Source organism: Daucus carota, chromosome 1 (genome assembly GCF_001625215.2).
Source record: "Daucus carota subsp. sativus chromosome 1, DH1 v3.0, whole genome shotgun sequence".
Taxonomy (NCBI): domain Eukaryota; kingdom Viridiplantae; phylum Streptophyta; class Magnoliopsida; order Apiales; family Apiaceae; genus Daucus; species Daucus carota.
In genome coordinates, this window is record NC_030381.2 from 42,543,279 (window position 1) to 42,563,221 (window position 19,943).

Genomic DNA, 19,943 nt, shown 5'->3' on the forward strand with positions numbered 1-19,943 from the left:
ACTTGTGTTATTCCTGCCAAGTGTTTGAGTTATTTCCAATTTCAAAAATGTTCTTTCTCCAAGTTTTGGCTAAAAGTGGACCTGTGAGATTAGTTGTTTATATTTCAAAAATAGTTTTTAAAAAAAAAGTTTTTATAAATAGGATGTATATTATCATATGGTAATAAATGATACGAAATCTTACTACAGATATTACTATAGGTCTGTAGTAGTAGGCCAAATATAGCCAACATCAATTGGTTGGTTATATTTTTAGTCAAGGGTGATGTGTGGTTGGAATATAGCAAATTTCACATATTATCCATAATTTTTATTTATGGTATGATTTAATGAATCTCAGTTAAAGGTTTTGATGGGTTGGAGGTGCTATAAGACGTTCCATAATTTTCTAATAACATAAATGTCCTGTCAAGAAAGCTAGTATTGATCAAAAATCTACTGATTATTTCAAATTTTGATCTTTGGATCAGTCGTCAAAATTTGGATCATTAAATACCGATCCAAATTTGGATCACCCATTTTATTAAAATATAATAAATTATTTTATATATCTTCCGTTCATGTGAGTTCAAAATGAATTTGTGACTATTAATATTTAATTAATAATAGTTTGTAATTAATAACTGATGCACACTCTTGATTAAATGATTCATTTTAATAAATGAGATTCATACTTTTTCCCCCTTTACAAATGAATAACCTCTGTCCTTTTTCTATAATCATTCATCATACAAAACGCAGCGTTTTATCCCCCAATAAAGCCATCTTCTCGAAACCCTGAAATCCCTAAATCAAGAAACGCCCAATTTCTCAAACCCTAAACCCTAAAAACACCCCCCAGAAAACCCAGGATGGTTTGCATAAGAAAAGCCACAATTGATGATCTTTTAGCAATGCAAGCTTGCAATCTCTTCTGCCTCCCTGAAAACTACCAAATGAAGTACTATTTCTACCACATTCTCTCCTGGCCTCAACTCCTCTACGTTGCAGAGGATTACAATGGCAAGATTGTCGGCTATGTTCTCGCCAAGATGGAGGAAGAGACCTCTGAGTGTCATGGCCACATCACTTCTCTTGCTGTTCTTAGGACTCATCGAAAACTTGGGTTGGCTACTAAGCTTATGACTGCTGCTCAGAATGCAATGGAGCAGGTCTTTGGGGCTGATTATGTGTCTTTACATGTTAGGAAGAGTAATCGGGCTGCGTTTAATTTGTATACGGAGACTCTGGGGTATAAGATTCATGATGTGGAGGCCAAGTATTATGCGGATGGCGAGGACGCGTATGATATGAGGAAGGTGTTGAAGGGGAAGAATTTTCATGGACATGGCGGGCATGCCCATCATCATCATGGGCCTGGTGGGTGTTGTTCTGGTGATCATAAGGAGTGATGGGTGGAGGTAATTTTGGGGTTTCGTTGTGTTTTATCGACTTTTGATTCATAAATTTGGCGACTTGGTTGTTGTGTTTGTTTTTGAATATGAATTTGGTGGATATTAATGTGTAACGGTATTTGGGTGTTCTCTATAAACATAAATATATGTTGTTGCACTTGAGAGTTTATATGTTTTTTATTGTGTCTCTTGCAGCATTAGATTTTTGTTTTTGATAGACGGATGGATGTAATTGCAATTAGAATTTGTTTGATGCTATGTGATTTGTGGTATATGGTACTGGTTTGGGTTTGGTTGATGTGTGTGTGTGTGTGTTGTTGTTAGTTTAAATATTTGAGTCTCTGCCCATGCTGGTGATATGCTCAAACTAAATAACAGACACATATTGATTGTAACAGGGTATTCCCTTTTTAGTGTACCATAAGAGATACCTTTGCTTCAGAATTGGGTTCTTGCTGAACAGATACGTGTGCTGGGAGCGACTTTGGTACTTAGGCTTAATCCAATTGTTAGCTTGCTAACGTAGGGTTGTAGATGACAACTATGTCTATTAGGTTTTATATAGTCCCCGTGGTCACACCAGGCTGCTGACTGCTTTTTAGTGGCTCATTATACATCTAGCTTTGTAAGATTATTGCTGACACTTCTTGTAGGTCTTGTTTCAATGATGTAGGAATACAATTTAGAGTTTGCCAAGCGATGTTTAGAAGCCAGTATGGATGGATGGCTAAATCCTTGTTAAAACATATGAGGTCACTTGAGTACTACTTTGAATAATGGCTGCTTTATATTCACATGTGATGGAATTTATTATTTGATGGAGGACATTTCAAAGTAGATGTGGAATTTGTACAGACAAGGATGATGACATTCATTATTTACAACCTTTATGCGCTGAACCCTGCAATACTTGTTCTTCCACCTATGTTTATGTTTTTTTGGGATATATTATAATATTATTTTGCTCGAGTCATTTTGATCCTAATGAAATTTATTTTCTAATAGCTGTCGGCAGTACAGTAACTTTTTGTTTATGATTTTGTAGTATTCTTATTACCAAACTTATCTGTTTATGTTATTAGCAAATCCAGAACTTATCCAACTAATGCAAATTAGTCTTTATTTCATTTTGAGGAATACGGAGGGCCCTTTGGCTTAATTAGCAACCACCCATAGTCGTCGTTAGGTCTTTAATGTGATTACATGACATTCTGGCTATAAAGGTAAGGTGTTCTGGTCACCAGGTTATACAGCTAGATCTGATTTATCAATGACCAGATCTGTTAGCCTACCTGCTTATGCTTTGACGTGGCCCATATATACTAACTTAAAACCATGTCTAAGTTTTGTTTGCAACTTAGCAATGACTCCTTGAGTTAATAACTAGCGACCATTTCTTTTTCTTTTTTTCTCCCTTTTCTAATTTACTGTCCATTTTATGTTCATTTTTACGTTTCATTTTTTGCTCTTGCTTTTCTTTTTCTCTTCTCTTTCATATTATATCTAGCACTAATCTCTTTCTTATTCTTCCTCTTCTACTACTTATATTACATTTTCTTCGTATCTTCTCTTTTGTCTTGTTTTCTCTCTTTTTTCTCATTCCAGCTAGTGGCCACACAAACACACACACACACACACACACAGACATGCACCCTGGTAATTGTTGAAATAGAATTCTTTGGTTTCAAAATCTGTATAGTTTGTGGTAAATCTTTTATATTTTATATTTTTATTTACATAGTTTATATGTGATAACAAGAAAGTATGTGTGGAATAGTGTTTATCACATAAGATTTTATTGTATATATTACATGTTATCACAATAATATTGCTTATAATTTATTCATGTAAGTATACAACAATTACAGTTACATAATTTAACAATAGGAAATGGTCTATATATACCATAGGATGTTTAGATCTTGAAATTGTAGTTATATACTCATATACATGCGTGTAGAAACTAAAACGTTGATAAGAATAATCTTATTTGGATTAAAATAAGGGTATAATCATTATGTATCTTTGTTTAAAGCGTGTTTTCCTCATATGGATGTCTTATTGCCAGGTGGTATGTGCTCCTTTCTAATGCACAATGACAACGTAAAAGCCACCAATTTTATAATTAACAGTGAATTAGTCTTACTTGCCTTCTTTACAATTCTAGTAAAAAAGACTCCTGCGTCAAATAATAAGTTTCGCTACCCAAATCAGGTTTCCATGTTAAACATCAGAATTGAAGGAGTTTCTCTGGAGGCTTATCTTTTTGCAAAGTATGTTGTTGATCTTGTACACGCATGCACAAACCTGGGAGGTACCATTGGGGACCTTTTTTTTTTTTTTTTTTGTCTGTTTAGTTTTGCACGCTCTTTAAGTGGTTGATTATGCATTTAATGACGATGATGTTTAGTCTTTTGTGTTTTTTTTTTGTTTAGACATTAGGATTTGTTGCACTCTATGCGTGAGATGTTATTTTAACTCTGTTAGACTTTTGTTTTTAATGGTTAGCTGCAGACATGCAGTTGCAGTAGATTTTGTTTTCGGTGCTCGGTGACATGTTAACTGTATGACTTGTGTTTTATTATGTTTAGTTTATGAGTGTTAAGGATGATCAAATTAAGTACAGAAGTCTCTCTCTGTGACATGATATGCTCAAAGTATATAAATGACTCATATTCATTGTAATAGCGTAAGCCCTTTCAGTATAGTACTGAAATACCTTCACTTTGGAAAACTTTGATTTAAAGCACAATAACTTCTGGTTGATGATTGTGTAGAAGGGTATAATCACAAGTAAATTATCTATGTTACTACAGAAGTCAGAAGTTGCATAACTTCTGCAAGTAACCCTTTGATTCATTTTGAGAAATATCGAGTGCCCTAAAGCCTTACGTAACCACATTTAATTATAAAAATTAAACTAGGTCGGCTTGCTTCTTTAACTATTCTAGTAGAATCTGAGAGATTTTAATGCAAAATATCTAATATGGGTGCTGGTCCCTGGCATATGATTGCCAGGGAGGGGTTAAGTAACATATAGTTTTCTGGCCGTTGGATGAATATCCAACGGCCAGGATTATAACATTTTTTTTCAATATGTCTGGCGGTTAAAAACCGCTAGATGTGTTAAAATTTTGTTATAATCCTGGCTGCTGGATATGCATCCAACGGTCCAGGACCAGTATGTTATTTAACAGGTCCCTGGCAATCATATGCCAGGGACCAGGACCCATCTAATATTAGCAGTCTCACTAGTGGCATCCAAATTCTATCTGCTTAATGGTATTGTTGAGGCTGTTGATCCATGTAGGGATCTGGGAGGAATCCCTTAATGAATTTTAATAGTAAGGAAGATTGAATGTATTAGCGGACCTTAAAGCCAACAAGTCTAGAGGTTTATTTGCCTCTAGACTGTTTGTTACATTTTAAGAAATATCGAGGGCCATTGAACCGCAGTTAACCACCTTTATTGAATTAAACTAGTTTTATTTGCCTTTAATGTTTTAGGTTATGAATGTCAGGTGCTAACAATCAAGTTTCAGAAGCTGCATATTACCTCTATTTACTGTAGTATATTAAAGTTGAGGTTCGTCAACCCATGTAGGGTTTCGGGAGGTATCTCTGATAGAATCTTAATAGTAGGGAAACCTTTGATTCCAGAGGATATGTTGACATTGCTAGTAGATGTTGGTTATGTCTTTTGTTGGATATTATTGTTTGTTCGGAATTTTGTATCAGATCAGAATCTGTAGAAACAAAATTATTATCTCCTGAAAACTATAAATATAATCTGAAACACGTCAGCACAGAAAAATAATATCACTATATCAGTCTAAGTCTGAATTGTAGCCTTTTGTTTCAAGGAAGATTGTCTTGCTAGAAGAAACTCCATACAAACTGCATTCCTGCTTAAAAAATTATGTTGATGATCATGTTAAATCACAAATGGTGACATATAATTTCCATGAGTTATTTAGTTCCTTGAGTTGCAATATAAGCTCGAATGCGTAACAGCGTAAATTCATGTATAAAGTGAAATAATTCAGAAATCCGTTAGAGTTGGTCGAGTGCTCGAAAATTTGGAGAAAACTAAATAAAATCTAAATGAGCACTTGGTAATTACTTAACTAAATATGTTTCAAATGAGATCTACCCGAATAAGTACTAGAATAAGTACTACGTCTGGGAGTGTTGCGCTGTCAGAAGAAGCATTGTTTTAGAAATCAGATAATTGTTTGATATTTGTATATTTCGAGTTATTATAATATAAAAAGCAATATTTTTATGAGGTTTGATAGAGAAATCTATGATGCTAGAGTAAAAGCTCAAAAACAGTTTTTTGCAAAAGCTTCAGATTTTACGGATGGTAAATGTTAGGGTTTTTCATCTATCAGTCCTCATAATTTATTATTCTCAAATAAGACTATTCTTGAATACAATGGTGATAAAAATATCCAATCACAATGCCTAGGGAGGTAACGATTATTGTGTTATGGTAAATTTTTTCTGTGAAGTAGTGAGCTTACAACCGCCAGATTGAAATGGACTTCTCCGGATACAGTCACAATTCACAAGATGAAGATAACAAGTAGACATGCCTTTTTCTTATCTTGATTTGCTCCAATCTAAAACATTTCAGTCAAAATGCAGACCTCTTCTTGAACGAATCAATCAAAAAATCATGCCTGCTTGCAACTCCTTGACAAATAATTATCTACGTCACAAAGATAGTAACCTTTTTCTAACTGGAATTTATTTTTGTCTTTCGTGTTATCATATATTATCTACTTTTTTAAGTTAAACCGGTTGTCAAATGATACTGTCCAATATTGTTTGTAAAACAATAATACACTTGTGATTTTACTTTTCAAATAATAATTTCCCTTCATTTCTGCGTCCAGTGAAATGTTACAGAAAAGTTAGAATGAGATTCAAATCCTATTTTGACGTCAATTTTAACAATTATAATATAAAAATACACATGACCATAATTAAATACAATATTATGATTTTATTGTTCAATTATATTTTAGTAATCCAAAAAAAAATGTGACCTTACAAGTTAAAGATGATTATAATTTAAAAAATATTGTTGGGGGTTATTGTTTAATAATAAAATTACAGGAATATTATTTCTTAAAAACAAAATGATAAGAATACTGCTAAGGAAAGCAAATAATACAATATCATGAGAAAAGTCAATTTCACTATGATTTTGAAGAGATTTCCTTATTCTTTTAACATCACATAAATTTATAACACTAATCTCCCTTACTCAGAAACAAATATTCTGAGGAAGATTTTAATCAGCAACCGAACTTAAAACTTTGTATTATAAAATGACACCAAAGTCCTTGGATGGTAACAAGAATTTAGTTACTATCACATGATTTGGATTCTGGTGCAATATTATACTACTACCACTCTATATTTAACAAACTTTCCCCACACCTCTTGAGAATAATATAAACAAGTACAAAAATATCTTGGTTGTATCTTCAGATTTGGACCATGCCAAGATATTAGACCACATGTTATGATACAAATATTATAATATCCTTGTGACCAAAGATAAATAATATAATATTGCTGAGAGCAAAGTTGTAACATCTCCCAATAATATTCCTTTGGATACTCCCTAGCTAATTCCACATATGTGCTCATCATCTCATGTAATTTACTATTAGACCCACACCTCACACATACAAATTTCAAAAGTAGTGAATTTCTCTTCTTTTTGTGTAAAAAACTCTAAAGTGAGACCAGAACACTTCATCTTTATCATCACAATTTACAACTCATTGGTATTGTGATGATCCTTTACAAGTGTAAATTTGATAAGGGATTTTATAATGATGCCATTGCCACCACTACTAAGATCATATTATAAAGTAACTGTGTGATGGGCCTGATGGCTGAGATTAGATTTCCTAAAGCATGTTATATTTTAAGGAGTACTTGCAGGGGCCACTAGTAAAAGCTAGTGCACCTTTTGAGCATTGCTCAAGGTGATGGGAATGGAATCTCAGATGGGATCTCTTGCAAATTGCCAAATTAAATTACTTGTGCTAAAAAAAATAGAGACAAATTTACAGCTGAGGTAAACAGTAAAAGGGCCTAAATAGTTTACATGTTATGGCTGCTTTGGCAATTACAATCTCTTCCATAAGATTCAGCATCTGTACCAGAATGTGAGAAAATTGGCTGGAATCCTTTTTCCTTGGCTCTGCTCCTCAGTCCTCAGACATTCGGAAATGTGAGTTATGTTGTGAACCTCCGTGGGACTCGAGGTGTTGGCACAGATAAGTCACGACCATCATGAAGCATTTCGATCCGTTCTGGTATTGTTTTGTCGAATAGCAGGTTTTTTGGATTCTCAGCATAGCAGACGTAGTAACAGCTGACACAGGCGTGAGGCAATGCCATGGCGATTCTAGTCTGAAGCAATTATTTATTTTGTTCATCAGATATTAGTATAATGCAAGTAGACATATAAAGATTAAAGACACATCCGAATATATTTGTTCAGATTGTTTAGGGATTAATAAGATTAGGTGTCTGCAAGTTGATTATATTATACGTCCCAATGATAATCTAGGAATAATTGACAGAACTAACAGAAGTGGTTAAGTTTACTAACCATTAAATAACCAATGAAGAAGGCGAGAAGAGAGAGGGTAGCTGTGAAGCTTTTGTGTACCGACCATGTCCAAGCAGACACGACAATAACACATATTGAGCCACTGCAGGTTCCAGAGAGGAAGCAGATTGCGCTGGTGATATCAGAATCCACAACGCATTCCATATCAAGCTTCTTGAAGAGCTCCCAAGTGTCTTGCGAGGCCTGCACAAATCCTTTCCCATAGGCGGCTATCTGTGATCATTATGTCAGCAGAATGACTCAGCTCCAGCTCATTAATCTTATAGTAATGAACTGAATTTACCATGTCAGCCAATAGTAGGTGTGTAGTTATTATTTTATTCAGGTCAGGGACTATGCAACTAACAAAAATCAATATCCACCAACTTGGTCAGGTAATGTACAAGAACTATAGCAGCATGCAATAAATTCAAATATGTTGTTTAAAAGTTTAGGTATGCTGACGAAGAAGTTGATGACAATATACAGACTTACTTATCTAGAAATGATGAACAATACCTGTACATAAGCCCAGCCGTTGCCATATGTAAAGATGGTTTCCATGACATTAAGACAGCAGTGAGCACATGAGAACATGAATTCGTCTTCACCCTCTATAAGATTTAGAACTCGAGCAATAATCCTCAAAAATTCAATGGCAGGCACAAAAAGGGAACCAAGACAAGCACTTCCTAAATTTTTGGACAAAGCCCTTTGGAAGCAAAACTGAGTATTGGACTGCATTCCTCTAAGGTAATACAAAGCAATCACTCTACTAACTGTTTGATTAGCAACATTCCTCATAACTTCAGTTGTCCAAGCCAAGCTTAGTACCAATGCAATTATTACCAGAGGTGGAAAGTAGAAATTCAATGCTCCAATAACGGCAAACGTCCACACTAGCATCCAGACAAATCCAGCCCCGAGCATCCAGTAAGTTGGTTCGTTTAAATCATGAAACTTTGACACCGGTTCAAGGGATTTAACAAGGACTTTGCAGCAAAAATTAATTCTGGGAGTAACCCAACAAGAATACAAGCCATTACAAACGGAGAACATAAGAAGGGCTACTCCAACACCATCTGTGGGGGGCTTCTGGAAGCAAATTAATAAAATTCCGGCAGAAAGAGCCATCAAGAAAGAGCTCCAAAGTATAAGATAAACCATAATTTTAGGCCACAATCTGACAGTAAATTGCCACATGAATGCAAGCGTAATGCTAAGAAAAGAAATAGCTACAGCTTGGGGCAAAAAAAACTGCAAGAGCCTCTTTTCTTTTCTCCTTGTATCTCCTGCTCTAACTAGCCCTTCAACACCCTTGTATACAAGAAAGAAGACTAGTGCAATTGCTGCAACCAGATGCACCAGGAATATGAATAGAGATATTCTGTTTGTGTATCTTCTTGAATTCAATGATATCACAGACTGCTGCTCAAACCCAAAAAAGAGGAAAATTCCAAGTCATAAAAAACTAAGACAATAACTCTAAATCTCTAATAATACTAATGCCAATAATGAATCTGCAACGACTCCAATATTGGAATAGCTGATACACTGCATTTTCCCACAGCAGCCAAAACATCATCCCAAACAAGAAAAGCAAGAATTTCACAAACACACACACATATTCAGCAAAAAGGTTCCACTTTCAAGCATTTATCCAAAATAGGAAATTCAGGAATTTCACACATCAATTGAACTAAAGTTTCGACCTTTGCAACCATATAATTCAAATTAAACCTTTAACTTCTCAACAAGCATCCTAAATTAAACCTTCAAGAATTTCTTATACACTACACAATATGAGAGAGAGAGAGAGAGGTAAAGAGGGAGGGAGAGGGAGAGGGAGAGAGGGAGGGAGAGAGAGAGAGAGTACCTGAGGTGTAGGAGTGGAGCGAGGAACAGAAACAGAAGGGGAGGGGGTGGGATGATGAAGGGGAGGGGGAGGATGAGGAAACTGAGGAGGAGGAGGCTGGAAAGAAGGATTAAGATTAGGCACTCTAGCAGGACCTTTAGGAGGAGCTCTACTAGTTGCATTAGGAACTCTAGTCCCTTTATTAAAGACAAGTCTTAAAGGATTAGTAGCACTCAATCTTTGCATTCTTGACATCTGAGGCTCTCTTGGAGGTGGAACATGATTGTTCTGCTGATGTTGATGCTCTCTTAAAGGATTAGGACCATGATTGTTCACATTCCTTTCAAACCCCCTCTCCACATCTCTTTGCTCACCTTCTTCTTCATCCTCATCATCCTCCTCCAAATGATGAAGATGGTGATTCTCCTTGGCTTCTTCATTCTCTCTTTCCTACACACACAACTCAACAATTTTACACACACACAAACACATACTTCAACAACTCAAAGAATTCATTACAAAAACAACTCAATCTCCCAAACCCAACTTACAAGAACTTACAAGAAGAAGCATACATTTCTTACATGTTCTGCAGCACCCATCGGCGCGTGGAGGCGCGTGGAGGAAGTGTTTGGCGGCTGAGCTTGAAGGGGTATGATGTCTATTACAAGGGTGGACGACAGAATAGGAAGAGTACAAATAGCTTTTACAGCTTACCTCACAAGATGATGAGTACTAACAGCAATGCTAGTGTAGGCGCGTGCGTGTGACGAACCAATGAAAAAAGAGTTACTTTTGTGTCAGTTTCAACTATCAATATTATTGGATGTTAGAAAATTTTGCAGTGAGGGGGATAGATTTTGAATACGTGGCATTGATTGTATGCTAAATTTACTGCTCCCACCATTAATTTTCATTACGGGTCCTTGCTTTAAATTTATTTGTAACATTTCCGAGATTTTGAATTGTCTTTAATAGATCTGATTCCTATATTAGACTTTGAAAATGCTCTGCAGCCTAGAAATTGTTGAATTCATTTTCGTTTTTACTCGTCAAGACCAACTTAATTTAGTATTCTTTTCGATTTTGTAGAACTTAAATTAACCGATTTTTGATTAAAAATATTTATTTATTATATTAAAGAGTAGAAAATTATATTTTAAAATAGATTAAAAATATTTTTTAATATTATATATGTATATTCACTTTTTCAAATTAAATAATACATATAAATTTCAGTTAAAACATAATTAATTTGATTAGTTCAAAGTCAAAATAAATTTTATTAAAAACACTAATATGAGTTAAAAATAAATTCAATTTATTAATTTTTCTTAAGAGGTAAATAAAGTATGTGTTCACAATCTTTTTTTAAAAAAATTTGATATATTCTCTGTGTACACTCATCAAATTGGATTTTCCAGATAGTACTATTATATTTTGGACTTCTATCTGTAACCATGTACTTATGATTTCCCACATATAATAATACCTTTATGTTATGTAAGATGTAATAAAATTGATTTCAAATTGCAAAATAAATTATATATTTGAAATACTTATTAAAAAATACATGAAATATACCTTTGAATCGTATAAATCGGATTTAAATTGAGTGAGATATATTTAATTTTTATAATTGAACTTTGATCATTTATATTTCACTTAGTTTAACTCCGATTTATATGATTTTAAAGTCTATTTTATGTATATTTTTTTACAAAGATTTCAAATATTCAATTTGTTTTACAATCTAAAATCATTTCTATTAAATTTTACATAACATGAGGGTATTATATATGAAAAATCATAAATACAAGGTTACTAGAAATTAAAATCAAAACCTGATGGTATCATCGGGAAAATCCCTCAAAGTTGCTGGTGTCAACTTGCAAGATTTCTTGTTTTTTAACATGTTGTTAAGAGCTTCAATTTGGGTTTCCCTGTGGCCATGACCTAATGAAATAAAAAGAGATGAGAACAGAAGCAACAAGACTGGTGACCATTTTTTTGGCATTTCTATTATGAGATGTCGAGAGGAAAAGCGTACACAATTATATAGTCACATGTAACGCTTTAGCTAGACGTACATGGCTGTCGGTTGAGAATTTGAGATTACACTCAAACATACATGTAATTTGCATATGTAGTTTTATTATAAAGAAACACACTCACACACCGGTCTTGTTTTTGACAAGTTTCAAACCCGTCTAAAATATAGTCATAAAGATAAAATAATCATCAAACAGAATAAAACTAGCTATTTTTAAGAAAAATGTATTCAAGGTTCACACACCAAAATTTGATTTTAAGTTGTACCTATATATATACTACTAGAGACACACATACAATTAGCACAATTGAATTTGAGTCTGAGAGCATTATTGGATTTGTGAGAGCGTTAATATTCGAATTTGAGTCTGAGAGCATTATTGGATTTGTGAGAGCGTTAATATTCGAGAGAGATTAACCATGCTTTAATTACCCGATTAATCGAATTACTAAAAATGATTATACGCGCAAGCATGTTTCGAGGGTGATGCTTGAGAGACATTAACATACTCTTGTTATTTGACATTTATAATTGCTTCAGCTTTGTGTAAAGTGTCTTCTTTCTTAATTAGGTTAGTCTGACAGAGAAAAAATGACAAGTATCTGAAAACACATAACTGTCGAAAGATTATTTTATATCAAAAGGTCCTCTGACGTACATTGTCGACACTTTTCTGTGAAGTATTATAGAGACCTGCTGATCATTAGGAAGTAAATTAAGGGTAGTTTATTCTAGTGATTCAGAAGGTAGAGGAGTTCCATTAAGAAAGTGGCTTATAAGTGCAAGAGCTCTCCGAGGCTGATAGCTTGGCACTTCATGCCCTGCGCCTCTTACTGTTGCAAATGTCAGGTTCCCTTCATAATCTTCTGTGTACCCTCCAACCTATTACATTTTCAGCCAAATTTTAATTAGAAATTGCGCAATTCAACAGCCATACTTGCAAACTGTATCAAGCATGGCATCTGAATACGTTAAAACGAATCAGAGTAAACCAGTAATCAGAGGACAAGAGTAACCTGCTGATGGACAGACCATGGATGCCAAAATGTTTTCACATTGAGATTCATTTTCCTGAGTGAGTACTTGGTTGAGGTAACTGGAACTACACTATCTGTGTCACCACTGTATAATCAAACAGACGTATATACTGAGCCCTTTTACCAACAAAAAGAACATGTATTATCTTAACTCAGGGATTCTTTGAATGTGACAAATGGGTGTTTTTATGTTTTTATGTCATGTTGTTAGTTACCTGTAAATCCATACTCGAAGACCATTAGCCATGAACTCTTCAAGAAGGTCAAGAACTGTCGATGCTTTGTCTAAATACCTCCAATTGCTGATAGTACTGCCATCATGTGTAGCAAATGACCATTTAGTAGACTACTAATGTACATGTATGCTTGTGAATGAAGAGACTGAAACAATGTATACCTGCAAAGGCCCCATTCATGATCTAGTTTTGTGACATTGGCATGGAGAGCATCTTGAACCTCTGGCCTATTAAAATACGCGTATGTATAATCATCACTGCATGGATCGATCTCATACTGCAGCAAAATACATATTTTTTGTTGGATTCATGTTAGGGCCTTTCTAATGTATGCTTATGTTCATATAGTATATAGGAGTTTAAGAAGCAAGCAAGGAAAGAAAATGCAGGAGATCAACGGATTATGTTACCGAAATTTTTTTAGGCCTTGCAGTAAGCTGGTGGTCGGTGCAAAGAGGAGCATAAATATTGTACCTATCAATATCAGAAACCTCCTCACTACATACCCCCACTGCAGTATCACACTCGGAATTCAAATCAGAAGATGCAGAAAAGTCGCAGAATCTATGTATTTGATCCAATGTTTGATCTGAAATGAGAGCATGACTTTCTAAGTAATCAAACACTCCCTTGCTATCTGTCTCATCATTGAGCACTGCATTTCCGACCTGCAGAGTTTAATTCAAATGCACGCATAAGGTTGTATGATTGGACACAAACACATGTGAAATATGCATAAATTAGAATAGAAACTCACAATGATGCCCTTGAGATTAATATGAGTGTTGTTGGTCATTTTGTTGTGATATAGAATAGTATAGGCAAGTTGTGGTACATAATTCCCGGCATAGCTTTCCCCTGATATGTAGAAGTCTCTGTCTTTGTACTCTGGAAATCTCTCCAGCCAATTTAACAAGAAAGCATAATTATCTTTAGCTGTATTCTTGTCTCCGTTCTTTGCATAGTCTGATGTTGTATTCGAGTATGAAAATCCTACACCAGCTGGTGATTCCAGGAACAGGACATTTGCAGCTACAATCATTCAAAGCCATGCATTGATAAACGGTTAGAAAGCATGGAAATATTTATGTGAAAAAAGATAATCTACTAGGCCTAATTTCGTTGAGTATGGAATTGTTATTTGCAGATGTAGAGGAGATTATGTAACTTAAAGCAGAGTTGAATATAGACCATGATTCCACGCAAAGGGGTTCTTGTATAGGGTTTTTCCATCGCTGTAAACTCTGAATGGTCCGAGCTCCTGCATTGCTCCAAAACCCAAAGAAGAACAACCAGGGCCTGCAGAACAACATGAATAAATGACCTAATAGTTTTGGATCAAAGTACCATGAACAGAGGAAGTAACAATTGCCTACATACAGTATAAAATTTTCAAAGAAAATAAATACAAGTATTAACCTCCATTTAGCCAAAGAAGGAGAGGCAAAGACTCCTTATAGTTTTCAGCTTCAACAAAATAATAATAAAGAGCTCGACCTGCAGACTGATCAACGGTAACATAGCCACCATACTGATCGAACTCAACTGGTGGCTGTCCAGGCAAATACGCAATCATATCCTTCCACTTCTGATCAACATCAGAAATAGATTTGACATCTTGAACATGCAAATACGGCTCAAATTTTCTAGGGTAAATGTGCATGGATTTCTTGTTTTTTAGCAAATCCTTAAGAGCTTCAAATTGAGTTTTCCTGTGGCCATGAACTAGTGACAGATACAGAGATAAGAACAGAAGTAATAAGACTGATAGGCAGTTTTTCGCCATTTCTTGGAAGATGCTTCGAGGAGAAAAGGTTACACAATCATATAATTATGTATAATGCTTTAGCTAGACCAGGAGATCACGCATATATATACTTGGATTCACATATGTTGTGATTACTTGTATTAGTATCTGGATGCATGCTGAGGACTTCTCGCTGATTATGGCAATCTTTTGCATTACTCCAGAGTCGAGTCGTCCTATATGTAACAGTTTTTCCTTACCATTTGTAGCACGAATAATCAATAATACAACCATTTCCCATTTCTTACACGCAAACTTGTAATAGCAGAGATTTGATCATCTAGTTTATTAACCCGAAAGAGAAAAGCAAACTAGTTACTATATACAATGGTAATTAGGATGCTTGATCAGGTGAAGATCGAGTTGTTATTGTTCGAGTGTTCTGCATGTTACAATAATTAACAACACCAACATTCAGTTCAACCTCTTTTTCTCAAGAGGATAGTAATGGTCTCATGAGTCGATGATAAAAAAAATACGGCTTAATGAGTTCTCAATAAAATTGCAACCTTAATGTAGCAAAGTATAATTAGTAAGGTAAGTCTGATTATTGCAGGGGGGATGATTTGAAATTCTTCAAACAGATTAAGCAAAGTACGTGAATAAGAAGGAATCTTCAAGCAGACGGGCACTAGCTATTTTCAAGTAAAATGCTTTCAAGGTTGTTGATCAACAGCAGAAGCTGATTTCTAAGTTCTACCTTACAGTTCTATCGTTTTATGTAGTACATATACAGTGGCCTGAGAGACAACTCATACAAGTTTCCTGGCTTATCCACTACTATATATTTACTAATTTGCAGCTAGCCGTTTACAGATATGAATTTTGGAATGATATCTTTAAGAAGAAAATTTCAAACAAATGAGTATAACAAACTGCAAGGTAAAATGCTAGGAAATCACAAACTGCATGTAATCTGTTCATGAAACCATTTAAAAAAAATACTGAGTATATTGTAGGACTACTGTATCCGTAATTGAAGGACCTCGGATGTAATATGTTATCACTAGTTCTATAGTAAATAGATTTTGAAGATTATGTCGATGAATGGGAGGGTAGAGGGGTTCCATTAAGGAAGTGGCTTATAAGTGCAAGAGCTCTCCGAGGCTGATAGCTTGGAACCTGATGCCCTGCTCCTCTAACTGTTGCAAATGTCAAGTTCCCTTCATAATCTTCTGTGTATCCTCCAACCTATTACATTTAAAACCAAAATTTTAATTAAACTTTGTAAATTTTTTTACTCAACTCAAACTTGGCATTTGAAATAGCTAAATGAAAGTCTGGGAGCCAATAACAAAGTAAGGAAAATACCTGTGTATTGATTAGCCAGGGATGCCAAGGAGTTTTTATATGGAGGTTCATTTTCTTGAGTGAGTACTTGGTGGAGGTAACTGGTACTACACTATCTGTGTCGCCACTGCATTGCCATACAAATGTAGATGCCGAGTGTCATGTATAATTACAAACATGCATTTTCTAAACTCGGTGATTAGTAGGTAATAAACTGGATGTGTTTATGTTATGTTGCAGTAGTTTGTATTTACCTGAAAATCCAAACTCGAAGACCATTAGCCATGAACTCTTTGAGCAGGGGAATGATTGTAGATGGCTGGTCCAACCAATTTTGGATTATATCACTGTCATGTTTTGGTAAACAAAAGATATGTTAGTAGATCTGTGTGCATTTTTGTTCCACACCAGCTCATGCATATGTATTATATGCAAGGAGAGAGTATGAAAGAAAGTATACCTGCATGGTTCCCAGTCATGATCAAGTTTTGTGACATTGGCATGCAGAGCCTCTTGAACTTCAGGTCGATTCAAATAAGCCTTTGTATAGACGTCACTGCATGGATCGATCTCATACTGCATCAAAACACATTAAATTTAGTCCGACTTCACATCTGTTGAGTCGTCCTAATGGATGCCCATTTACAGAGTGCATAAATCTCAAGAGTTAAATTTTCTGCAGTTTCAGTAAATTCTTAACGGGAAGAACAAGTCATGACTAAAAACCAGTAATTATTTCTGACTTATCATTTCTAGATTCTACTTTAAAACAATTTCAGTTTCAATCATAGATATAATTAATTATTAAACCTGCACTAAAATCATAGAAGTATGAGCTTATGAAGCCTAGAATCGGATATTAAAGGAGAAAAATTTACAGCAATTTTCTTAGGCCTTCCGGTAAGCCTGGGATTGGTGCAAACAGGAGAATATATGCTGTAGACATCAATTCCTGAAACCTCCACATCGGATGCTAACGTTGCAGCATCACACTTGGGGTCTGCAGTAACATTTGGAGAGAAATCACAGTATCTATGGATTTGCATTAGAGTTCTATGCGAGATGAGAGCATGACTTTCCAAATAATCATACACTCCCTTATTATCAGTCTCATCATTGATCACTGCATTCCCAATCTGCAACATAAAATTGTATTTCAACGCGCTTATTATGTACGACTACCTTACTACCAAATGCATATTTGAAACAGAGACAAAATTAAAGACAAACTCACAATGATTCCCTTAAGATTAATATGAGTGTTTTTGGTGTTTTTGTTGTGATAGAGAATTGTATGAGCAAGCTGTGGTACATAATGGCCAGCATAGCTTTCCCCCGAGATGTAAAAGTCTCTGCTCTTGTACTCTGGAAATCTTTCCAGCCAATTCAGCAGAAAAGCATAGTTATCTTGAGCCGTAATCCTGTCTCCACTCTTTGCATAGTCTGATGTTGTGTTTGAATACGAAAATCCTACTCCAGCTGGTGATTCCAAGAACAGAACATTTGCAGCTACAATCATAGAAAACCATGCATTCACAATTGTTACAAAGAACAATGAAAATATATATGATGTAAACAAATACATAGAACATTATGTAATTCACAGCACCATGATTCCATGCAAAGGGGTTCTTGTGTAGGGTTTTGCCGTCGCTGTAAACTCTGAACGGTCCCAGCTCCTGCATTGCTCCATAGGCCAGTGAAGAACAACCAGGACCTGCAAAATACATAAAAATGAGAAATTATTTCAAAGAAAAAAAAAAAATCACATGCTGGGCAAACAAATAAATTTTATTACAATAAATAATATTTGTCTCAATCAAAACAGACTAGTCAAGTGTCTGATAGCCACACAAAGCTTCCATGATTTATCTACTAAGCACATACTACTAGTACCAACACAAAAAAAGTCCGTATTGGTCGACAGGTTTTTGGTTCGACTCTCCCTCACCCGAGAAGTATCTAAAAAAAACACCCTTACCTCCGTTGAGCCAGAGAAGAAGAGGCAGAAGTCCCTTATTCTCCTCAGCCTCCGCAAAATAATAATAAAAAGCTCGACCCGCGGACTGATTCACCGTCACATACCCACCATACTGATCAAACTCAACCGCAGGCTGCCCCGGCAACTCCACAATCTTGTCTTTCTCCTTCGAATCATCCCCAGAAGCACACTTAACATCTTCAACATGCAAAACCTCCTCAAAGCTGCTCGTATCGAAACTCGAAAACTCTCTGCTCCTCCCCTTACTCCTCACCAAATCATTCAGAGCTCCCCCCTGTTTTTTCCCATGGCCATGAACCAGAGAAACAGAGAACAAGAGAACCAACAAGCCTGCTAAGCTCTTTTTCACCATTCTTTTGGCCATCATGAAAAAAAATAAATGAGATTTCGAGGCTCCCCGAATATATTTATATAGTTATATACTCGAATCTTGATTCTTGCCTTTAACTAGAGATCCACATGATTGAGAATTATAAGTGTATATGAATTATGATGACTTGTATCATTGTATGACTGCATGGACAGGAGTTCTTGTTTCATCATGGCTAAGCAGAGTCCTCTGTTTAACAGATTTGTGTATTGTTTTTTGCAACGTAAGATATATGTAATAATATAATTGATTCGATTATTTGATGGGCTGTATGAAATTAATTGATTGGATCGGGATCAAACAAAATCATAAACTTATAATAAAAGTATTTGGTTGTCATATAGGACATGGTGTGTGTTATTACAAAGATTGTTAACGATAACAACAAATATTTGATTGTTTACCTAATTGTGATAATTGATAGGAGCTATATATTTATTTAACTTGAATATTTTATTAAATTTTGATGCTTCAATTATTAAATTTATCATGGTTGTCCAATATAGGACAAAATGTCAAACAGTTTTAAAGGAGGAATAATTCTTAAACAGATTGAACAAACTGCAAGGCTGTTAGATTTATTAATAAAATAAAGGACGAACCGTATGTCTGTTAGTTTCAAGGAAAAACTGATCGTCTGTTAGTAGAATACCACGTGTTCACGTCACACAATGGAGAAGGCAAATGTATCTCTCAACTTAAATCGCCAGATTTCAATAGATTATGAGCCGTTTAGACAAGTTTAAAAGTAGTGACTTCCTGTTTAAATTTTAAATTAGAGAAGTGAAGCACAAACTCTGTGAGAGAAATTAGAATTACGGCCTTCTTCTGCTTCCTTATATAAACAGGTCAAGAAAAGCAAAATTCCGAAACAGTTTCGCCGTCTGGTAAATAAAGACCATATGTGATGTGATGTATGATTTTTAATAAATTATATTTAATCTTAATTTTATATAAAAGTTAGATTAATTATCATAAAATTGATAGAAAGTTTTTAGAATATAAATATAATATTTCAAAATTTTATAAATTTTGATGAGATTTTAAAATTTTTAAAATCGGACAATCTTACAAAATCTATCATCTTATGAACTCAAAAAAAACCGTCGGTATTTTAATATTATTAGATTTTAATAAAATAGAGTAAAACTACGTATCTTAAATCTTATTCCAAAACATATCGCTGATTTTCAGTGGATGGATTAATTTAATATCCCGAGATTTTGATTTTTTTTTTTTGAAATCCGAGTTGAATACAT

At 34.8% G+C, this 19,943-nt stretch overlaps 4 protein-coding genes across 6 annotated transcripts; 1 reads left to right on the top strand and 3 right to left on the bottom strand.

Moving 5' to 3' along the window:
- The first annotated feature begins 722 nt into the window (after positions 1-722).
- On the top strand, positions 723-1,563 carry LOC108203031 (N-terminal acetyltransferase A complex catalytic subunit NAA10). The gene has a single exon (XM_017371722.2). The coding sequence runs from the start codon at positions 852-854 to the stop codon at positions 1,389-1,391; it is 540 nt and encodes a 179-aa protein (XP_017227211.1). The 5' UTR covers positions 723-851; the 3' UTR covers positions 1,392-1,563.
- Positions 1,564-7,426: 5,863 nt separating this feature from the next.
- LOC108203005 (protein PNS1) lies at positions 7,427-10,627 on the bottom strand. 3 transcript variants are annotated; one of them, XM_017371693.2, is made up of 5 exons: positions 10,474-10,627; positions 9,911-10,339; positions 8,554-9,462; positions 8,035-8,268; positions 7,427-7,832 (listed from the first exon to the last, which is right to left on the bottom strand). In XM_017371693.2, the coding sequence occupies exons 1-5, from the start codon at positions 10,489-10,491 to the stop codon at positions 7,656-7,658; spliced, it is 1,767 nt and encodes a 588-aa protein (XP_017227182.1). In that variant the 5' UTR covers positions 10,492-10,627; the 3' UTR covers positions 7,427-7,655. The 3 variants fall into 3 exon arrangements, with proteins under 3 accessions (XP_017227182.1, XP_017227172.1, XP_063940986.1); XM_017371683.2 differs by having other exon boundaries at positions 10,465-10,620; XM_064084916.1 differs by having other exon boundaries at positions 10,451-10,579.
- A 1,932-nt stretch (positions 10,628-12,559) lies between these two features.
- LOC108203022 (serine carboxypeptidase-like 40) lies at positions 12,560-15,174 on the bottom strand. The gene is made up of 8 exons (XM_017371710.2): positions 14,635-15,174; positions 14,407-14,514; positions 13,973-14,247; positions 13,626-13,883; positions 13,377-13,492; positions 13,195-13,290; positions 12,959-13,064; positions 12,560-12,824 (listed from the first exon to the last, which is right to left on the bottom strand). The coding sequence occupies exons 1-8, from the start codon at positions 14,999-15,001 to the stop codon at positions 12,669-12,671; spliced, it is 1,482 nt and encodes a 493-aa protein (XP_017227199.1). The 5' UTR covers positions 15,002-15,174; the 3' UTR covers positions 12,560-12,668.
- A 754-nt stretch (positions 15,175-15,928) lies between these two features.
- On the bottom strand, positions 15,929-18,821 carry LOC108203015 (serine carboxypeptidase-like 40). The gene is made up of 8 exons (XM_017371700.2): positions 18,294-18,821; positions 17,922-18,029; positions 17,547-17,821; positions 17,191-17,448; positions 16,773-16,888; positions 16,567-16,659; positions 16,334-16,439; positions 15,929-16,213 (listed from the first exon to the last, which is right to left on the bottom strand). The coding sequence occupies exons 1-8, from the start codon at positions 18,679-18,681 to the stop codon at positions 16,058-16,060; spliced, it is 1,500 nt and encodes a 499-aa protein (XP_017227189.1). The 5' UTR covers positions 18,682-18,821; the 3' UTR covers positions 15,929-16,057.
- Positions 18,822-19,943: the final 1,122 nt, after the last annotated feature.